The following is a 9,147-nucleotide window of genomic DNA, read 5'->3' as shown; positions in this document are numbered from 1 at the left end:
ATACCAATATAAGTTATGAATTATAATAATATACATTTATGGGAATGATATAAAATTTCAGGGATAAACTCGAGTGCGAAGCACAATATACGTGATCAGAATGTGTTCGTTAAAGCCGAAGGAGCTTCAACCAAGAGAATTCACAATCACCAAATTACTGTTGTCCATGCTTTCACCATTAGCTTTAAAAAGTCTATGTATTATTTTTTTAATTTTTATTAGTTTTATTAATCGTTTGGATAATTTTATTCTACCTTATACATTTTTATTACTTTTTATTATATTTAATCTGTTGTCTTCAGTCCCTTTTGATCTTGTTCCTCTTTCTAGTAACTATATCCCTTTTGATCGTGTTCCTCTTTCTAGTAAGTATATACTTATTTGTTTATCCGGTTGTCCTTATTAGAGTATTGAAAGAAAAATATTTTCAACTCAAAAATGAGTAAAGGACGGAGGGGGGGGGGATAAAATAAGGAAACTGGATGGCGCAATGTTGTGAGGGGGATAGAAAGGAAGCGGGTAGAGGCAGTAATGAATCGATTCAGGGCAGAGAAGAAGGGATGATTGGGAGGAGGATGGGTAAAGGAACGATAGATTTTTTAATTAATAATTTTGTATAGACATTTTTGAGACACAAGTATTTTTTTAAAAGGGGTTATTCGCGTCTATGTCATGCCGTGCCACGTATTGATTTTTTTCTGGTAAGCTGACCAAATACATATTTAATTATTCATAAAATTATTTAAATTGTTTTATTTAAGTACGCTTTTCCGGTAAGAGCTGATGAACATGACAGTCTCATTATGACGCACAGCGTGGGCATTTCACGCAGATGCTTCGAGTGGCGCGTGCCCTGACACTAACACGGGGGGTGGTGGTAGCGTCCATTGGATTTCGAACCGAAACTCTCTGAATCGAGGGGGATCCGAGTCACACCTGGCTTCAAGGGGCATTGGCGTGATTTTCCGATCCTCAGTGGCGGAATTTCCAAACATACATCATAACTCTGAATATTGAAATAAAATGTAAACCCTGAAAAAAAGCTGGGGTTTCTTTTTTCCAAAATCAATTTTCAGCCAAAGAAAAATATTGTATACGTTATATTTTCTAAAAGAGTATAAATTAATAATATCTAGATTGCTAATTAAATGTTGGTTTTCTTTTATCATCATATCCAGGGGTTATACAATATTTTTAAACTTATTTTCAGAAGTCATTTTTTTACGAAAACAAACAAAAAAGAGCAACTTTTTGAACTCAGAGTTTGAAAATCAAAAAATGGAGATTTAAATTTTCAGAATGGCATTTAAAGTTTAAATGGACCAGTTCACGCGACTTTTGAGTCTGGCTAGGTTACTCTCCCTCCACGAGTCTACGCCATTGAAGGCCTGATTGGACCCTTCTTTGAAAGAGGAAAAATATTGCACCCCTATGGGGAAAGGGCGTCCCCAGTTACGGTTTGTCGGTTACAAGGCACATGCCAAACTGTTCCCCACACGAGTGCAGTCTCGCACCCCCAGGGACGTGTTCATATTTGGGTCCCGATATAGTTTAAATCTATGAAATATTTTCTTCCTTACATATCTCTGAACTGACATAATGTTAATTTCGTCTTTACAGAACTCAAAAGGATCTCGAAACAAATCAAAAGAATCGTCTGGAAGTATAGCTTCAGTCAGCTAATCTAATTCGAAGGTATTGACATTTAAATCTGATCTGCTCGTAGGAGATATAGGTATTTAATCACGAATATCTTGTTATTAAACTATCAGAATGGGCCTTAATATAGCTCATACGATTCGTCTGCGAAAGAAAAAATTTATTCTGAGTAATGAAATGTAAAACGTTATAAAAACTAGAGGAAAAAAATTGGAAATTGAGAAATCTGCCGAAACTCAACACGCAAGTAATTTATCTACTTCTTAGCTCTTAATTGAAGCAATCTTATTTTTTCTCACTTACAATTGAAGATCTAAAAAAAATCGAAAGAGTGATCAGAAAGGTTATGGGAAATCAGCCAATCTGGAAACATTGAGATTTTAACCTGAACAGCCTAATCACAAATATATGATTATTAAATTATCAGAATGGGACCTTGTCTCAACAAGGGCTTTCAGTCTGAATTATAAAATAAAAGATATTGCTTAAAGGAAAAATTAATTTTGAACCCTCGAATACCCGGCTCATTACGGCCTTGTCGCTCATATTCTGTAAGTATAAGGCTATTAGGTCCCGGCACGAGAGTGCAGTCATTTTCATACAGCAGCCGACTTGGCTTAATGTCGTGGGGAGGAGACTTGTGTTAGGAAGTTCATCGCAGCAGTCGCTCACAGAGTGTCAATAGGTACACTGTCACCTCGAATTCGAATCCGCATCATACTTGAGAGTAATAAAACCGGTATTTGAAATCGTTTTTATCGTACTAATAAAAAATTTACTTTCAACAATAGTGATCTCGGAGATCAATTTGACAAAAAAATTTTAATTTTAATGGCATTGATAAAGTAACAAAAATTATAATAAATATAATTTCAAAAGTTCCAACAGTTATTTATTGAGTTATTAAAAACTTATTCTTCTGAAAAAGATATAAAATGTAAAATTGTATTAGGAAACATTGAGGATATAAGTGTTATGGATCCTTCCGGTTCGTGTGGGCCTTACCTGGGGGTTAGGAAGAGCGCCATAAGGTGTGTAGGGCACGCGACTGGTGGGAGGGTCTCCATGCTCTGGTGATTTCTGAACCACCCTGGTATTACAGACCATCGTTGTTGGTGTTCCGCAGCGATACGGTCAAGAGCCCTCAAAAACTTCTACATCCTTTTGTAAAGGAAACTTCAAAATCGAGTGCGGATGTATGGATATTACAAATTGTTGTTCCTAACTTTATTAGTTCTGAAAAGTGATTTAGTGACGTGTTAATTAACTCTGTGACAAGGTGTGGAAGAAATTGATGAACCTGTGAGAGCAAAAGGGATGATAAGGAAATCATCAAGAAGGTTCAAAACTGCGTATCTGGAGACGAATTTTGGACTGAGGGCAATTTTTCAAGGAAAGATTAATCAAGAATACAAAAATGAGTGGGTTTAAAAGAGGCCAGAGCAGGGTTTTCTGGAATCAGATGGCAACTCAGGATTCAGGCAATTCAAATTTTGCTTATCCCGAAAGTCCGCTAAGGAGTCCAAGACCTTCAAATCTTCCGAAAACTCCCAGTACTCCAAAGACTCCAAACACTCCTTGGACTCAAAATTTTCGTTTAGAATCACCCTGTGCTGAAAATTCGGGGAGTTTTAATGAAGAAGACACGACAGATGCTAGTAATGTAACCGTCATCAAAGTGGAACATTGCATTTTTAATAGAAGTCAAGCTAACGGAAAATTCGAAGGGTAAGGCGTAGTTCTTAGTAATTAATTCGGGGGAATTTATTATTTTATTTCCGTCTCTAATTTTAAGAAGTCGAGTATACGCGGCTTCTTTATAATATACTCAAATTCAGTTGAAATCAATTTTATAATTTTTAGTTTCGTTTAATCCATATAGTATGAATTAAAATGGAATTATTTTGCATTCAATTTCATGAAAATCAGCAGGTGCTTTTCCTTGTTTTATTGAATTTAATTGTTATATAAATAGAATTCAGTTAAATATACTTTGAATTTAGTTAAATTTTGTTTTGTATTTAATTAAAAACTTGAATTTTTTGATTCGTTAACGTCAATTTTAATACATGAATTTCTACTCTAAATTACTTGAAATCAGTTAAAGCTAGAAAATTTAATTTAAAAATCCATACATTTACCTTGAAATCTATTAAATTAAGGAAACTTAATTTTAATTCCACAGAATTCGCTTGATTCCAATTGAATTCATCTCTGCTAGAGCTTACATGAGTTCATATTAATTCCGTTTATCTTCGTTGAATTCGATTGAATTTCGCAGAATTCTTATGGATTCGATAGAATTTGCTGCTGCATTTAATTGAATTCATTTTATTGGTGTTGTTTCTGCTTGAATTTTCTTAAATGCCATATAATTAGTTTCAATCGTTTGAATTCCTCCAAATGCTTAGAATTCCGTAGAATTAATTAAAACTACTCTTAAATCCACTTGGATTTACTTTAATTCTGATTGAATAAATTGGATTGATTTCGCGTAATTAACATGAATTCCTATTGCATTCCGTAGAATTCGAGTTGTATTCACATAAATTTCCTTGCATTCTGCTGGATTTCCTTGAATTCACGTTATTTGTGTCGCATGTACTTGAATTTACTTGGATTTTGATGAGCGTTATTCATGATTTCGCTTAAATTTACTTGTATTTAGTTAAATTTAAATTAATTGAGTGGAGTTCATTTAAAGTTCTTCCGAATGCATAACATTCCATATACTTACTCAAAATTGCGCTTGAATTCAGTTGATGTTACTTTTATCGTGGCGGAGTATCTTTAAGTCAATTGAATCTACTTGAATTTTGTTCATTCCGTGGAATTAACAGGATTTTTTTTTATTTGATTCCACAGAATTTCATAGAATTAATTTGAAGTCTACTAATTCCGTCTAAATTCCGTAGAATCCGCCTATTTGTATTTGTCTGAATTCTATTGGATAAGTTTCCTTGAATTCTATTCAATTTCACTTCAATTCAACCGAATTTACCTAATTTCTGTCGAATTCAATTGCATTTCGTGTAATTCTATTAAATATTGCCTCGAATTATATGAAAATAACTAGCAATTAATTAAAGATTTTTCAGGAATGTCATATAATTCGTATAATCCACTTGAATGACCTTAATTAATCATTGAATTTATTTCAATTGCGGAATTCTGTTGAGTTGAATTGAAATTTTTGAAATTTATTCACTTAATGTGCAGATGAATGATTATTTCGTAATTGAATTTAACTAGAATTTCGTTAAATGTAGTTGAATTCATCTAGAGTGCCGTTGGAATACCTTGAATTCCCTGGAAAGACAGTTTATAAGACAGTTTATCTTCTATAGCTATATACTATAGATTCAATTTATGAAGTCCATCTCAATGATCGATTCCATTTGTTAATTATTTTTTTTCAGGGTGGAATATTGGATAAAAATTGTTATGATTTTCCTAAGTGTTTGAAAAATCTTAATTTATCATTAATAGGGCTTGTTCTTTTCTGTTTTTAGAGTGGGAAATTCATTTGAGGCAGAAAAATCGGTAGAAAATGCTGGGCATGAGGATAGATCCTACAGTCCTGCAAGTCAAGGTCATAGGAGTCAAGATTCGGGGTTTTCCGACTCTGACAGTTCAGTCGAAGAGGGAACTCCCACCGGAAGGAGAAACAGGATTAGAAACAGAGAGCGTTGTCACAGACGCCCCGGGAACCACAGACTCAGTTCTCTTTGGAGGGAGAACGAAGTCCCACCAATTCCGGCACATCATTCCACCCCTAAGCGATTGGTGCTCAGGTTCAATGACCAAGCGTCGAGATCCAGCATAGATTCCTCCTGGGAGTTACAAAAACTTGAAAGGTACGGAATTTTCTTAATTTCGTATATGATTTAATCAATTTTTTACATTCTCATCAGAGAAGGTATTATATTTGTGTAAAATTTGACCCCCCCCCCCAGTTTTTGTCAAATGTCCACGTTTTGAGACCCCCTGAATCCGAAAGACAGGTTTTTACGAAGGTGTCTGTATGTATGGCTGTGTGTCTGTCTGTGAACACGATACCTTTTGAAAAAAGTAATCTATTAGATTGCCCTTTGGTACACTCGTTTAGTGTCCTAAACTGTAGGTCAAGTTCGTTAGCCAGCCATTTTGGATGAAAATTCAAAAAGTGGGCACATTTTGAATATTTTTGAGACCACTTTTTTAAAAATTCAAAAATTCTCTGTATGGTTATTCATAATATTCAAAAAATTTAATAATTTATCCTAATGACTTTTTTCGAAAAATCAAAAATTACTAGAGTTATAGCATTTTCAAAATACAAAAAAACAACTAAAATGAACAATTTAGGCCAAACAACGCATGATACGAAAAAAAGTCTGGAGAAGACAAACATTGCTTTTTGAAAGCCCTCCAAGCTTATGATAACAAATTTTTCAGTTTGGTCAAAAAGTTGAAAATTCCAAATTTGATCGTACAAAAAAATTTTGAAACCACATTTTTTCAGGATGTAAAAATTCTATGCACGGTTGTTCATAGTACTTCAAAACTTAAACAATTTACCCTTCTGACTTTTTTCTATAAAAAGAAAATTGTCAGAGTTAGAGCATTTTCAAAATCAAAAAAAAAAACAAACTAAAATGAACATTTTAAGCCAAACAACGCATGATATGAAAAAAGTCAGGAAAAGAAAAACGTTGCTTTTTAAAAGCCCTACAAGATTATGATAAGAACTTTTTCAATTTGGTCAAAAATTTGAAAAATCCAAATTTGATCGTACAAATAAATTTTGAAACCACATTTTTTCAAGATTTAAAAATTCTATGTACGGTTGTTCATAGTACTCAGAAACTCAAAAAATTGATCCCCATGACTTTTTCTATAAAAAGAAAATTATCAGAGTTAGAGTATTTTCAAAATCCAAAAGAAACAAACTGAAATGAACATTTTAAGCCAAACAACGCATGATATGAAAAAAAAAAACAAGAAAAGAAAAACTTTGCTTTTTGAAAGCCCTACAGAACTACGATAACAACTTTTTCTATTTGGTTGAAAAGTTGAACATTCCAAATTTTATCGTACCAAAAATAATGAAAAATTCAAAAATTCCATTTTTTGGTCAAACTATGCAAGATACGAAAAAAATAAATAAGCTCAAATTGCGCGCCCTGAAAAGAACTACAAATTTATAATGAATGACTTTTCGATATAAGCTACGAAAAAAAATGAGACAAAAATTGTTCATCCAAAAAAGAGATATAATTTTTGATAGAACACGTAGTTTTTGCTTTAATCGTAAAAAATATCATTCAAAATAAAAATAATAAATTTGTTTGAAAAAACGACACAAGGTATGAACTTAAATTACCAGACAAAGTTGTTCACCTAAAAAGGTCTATAAATTTATTATTAATCATTTTTCGATTGGACGAGTAGATCTTCTTTTAATCGTGAAACATAAGATAAAAAATTGAACTTTTTGGAAAAAACACAGAAAAGACGAAAGAGGACATAGGCTCCTGTATAGGACCCTGTATAGGTTCCTGTATCAGACCCTATGCAGATGCACAGTAGTTCTTATTTAATCGTAAAAAACGACATTAAAAATAACAAATTATAAAAACAGCGCGAGATAAATGTACAATCGAGCGCGAAGCGGGAGAGCCAACAGTTGCGCGCCCTAGGCGCGCTCAAACTTGCGAGCCCCGCGATTAGAATGTGCCTGCGTAGCGGGTAGATTTTTTATTGTATGGACATAGTACTGTAGACCACGTTGAGACTGCCTAAATGAGTCGATACAAAGTATATTTTCGATCAGGCAATCCTGAGATTGCTTAAACCTGATTGGCTCATGAGGGCCGCAATAGTTTTCATTGTTTGTGAATATCTCGGGATTGGATTATCAAAATGGAACTTTGTCATAGGCCGTGGAATCTGTCTGGATAAGAGCTATAATTCTAAATAACGAAATCTATGATTTTGTTGAAGCAGAGAAAATTCCGAAAGGGAGAAAGTTCAAATGCTGATTTTGTATTATTTAAGAGGGATTTGTGAAAATGAATTTCAGAGATATAATGTTCGGCCTATCGATCTCGAGATACAATTGATTTTTATCAGTCTTAAGTCACCAACAGTTGCATGAGACAGAGAGACTTTTCCTCCAACGTGATATTTGGTGTTCTTGCTGTAAAATGACGCACCTCTATTCAATTCTCCAGACCTAAATGCGATGAAACATCGATCTCCAACATCCCAGAAGAGGACTTTTGGATTAGAGAGTCTCAGGAAATAGTTGCCCGAAGCTCATTGGCTATTGATGCAACTGTGACTTAAGTATAAATATCTTAAGATTGGCTAATCCAAAAAGGCTTTGTTACATGTCGTTGGGTGTGTCTCGAAATTCTCTGTAAAGTTTAGTGGATAATTAAGATATCCTAATTGACTTAATCAAAATTCAACTTTCTCTCGTTAAATTGGTCATAAAGTGTAGAACTTTAAAAATAGTTCTTAATGAATTTATGATGATTCAAAGAAACAGGGAATCGGAAAAATAGAAAATAAAATGCTCGTTTGTGATAATAAGTTATCGTTGACGATTATCTGACCATGAAGAATACAATAGTCTTGAGAAAACTGAGTGCGATAATTCCCGTTGTAAACGAGCTGAGTAAAGCGCCAGGAATGCGTCGTGTAAGACACTTCCGTCGTTGATTATTTGAGAATCTTAAACATGAGACATTGTCGTAAAGCAAAAAGAATTAAATTCTAAAATTAGTATTACTAACTTATTAATGTAGCTTTTAATTGAAAGAGTCAATACCCTTCTAGAATGATGCACACTTGTTTTAAATAACTCGGAATATTTTTTATTATTCCTAAACTCTCTAAGATTTTATAGAAAGTTCTAGGATACGATAACGTTTTAATATTTTTTTCATAACGTTTTAGAATTTTTCACACTATTCTGGAACTTTAACAAATATTTTGGTACCTTCAAAATTTTTTTTATTTTTCTAGATTTGTCAAAAATCAGCCTATAAAATTATATAATGGTTTGAAACTTGTGCTTAACAATTCATTTTTTTAATGACGTCGGCGCCCGTGCAATTGTGCATTCTTAACACATTAACGAGCATCTTGCCCTCGTACGATTCCATTGTTATGTATGGTTGAATATTGACTCGTTTTGCATACAAATACTGTTTTAATCTCATACGTAAGACGTTCATGGTGCAACCGAATTCACCAACTTGTAAAAAGACCACATGTTTATTCATTGTTATTCAAAGTTCTGCTTTAGAAGACCTTATTTAGATCCGGAAAGTAATGGCTGTCAGTTGTTCAATAAGTAGGCCTTTGTCCATCCTTTTAAAAAATTTATTTCTTAAGGTAATATTCAATACATATTTATGAAAATTTGACATATTTCAAAAGAATAATTTATTTGTATTTTTCAAGATTACTATCTTCAAACTCTATATTCACAGGCAA

The 9,147-nt window shown here is 33.2% G+C and overlaps 1 protein-coding gene across 3 annotated transcripts in view; it reads left to right on the top strand.

Annotated features, from left to right (window-relative positions):
* The first annotated feature begins 2,297 nt into the window (after positions 1-2,297).
* The window catches only part of LOC117173197 (protein inscuteable homolog), a 17,515-nt gene continuing 10,665 nt past the window's right edge, over positions 2,298-9,147 (top strand). Inside the window, exons 1-3 of one of the 3 annotated variants that reach the window (XM_033361624.1) lie at positions 2,298-2,386; positions 2,612-3,387; positions 5,172-5,516. In XM_033361624.1, coding sequence (XP_033217515.1) covers positions 3,077-3,387; positions 5,172-5,516 — 656 coding nt within the window. In that variant the 5' untranslated portion in view covers positions 2,298-2,386; positions 2,612-3,076. Of the gene's footprint in view, positions 2,399-2,611; positions 3,388-5,171; positions 5,517-9,147 lie in introns of all 3 variants that reach the window. The other 2 variants (XM_033361623.1, XM_033361625.1) reach the window with 2 other exon arrangements.

The sequence above is a fragment of the Belonocnema kinseyi genome, chromosome 5 (genome assembly GCF_010883055.1).
Source record: "Belonocnema kinseyi isolate 2016_QV_RU_SX_M_011 chromosome 5, B_treatae_v1, whole genome shotgun sequence".
Taxonomy (NCBI): Eukaryota; Metazoa; Arthropoda; class Insecta; order Hymenoptera; family Cynipidae; genus Belonocnema; species Belonocnema kinseyi.
This window is presented reverse-complemented; position numbering and strand designations above follow the sequence as displayed.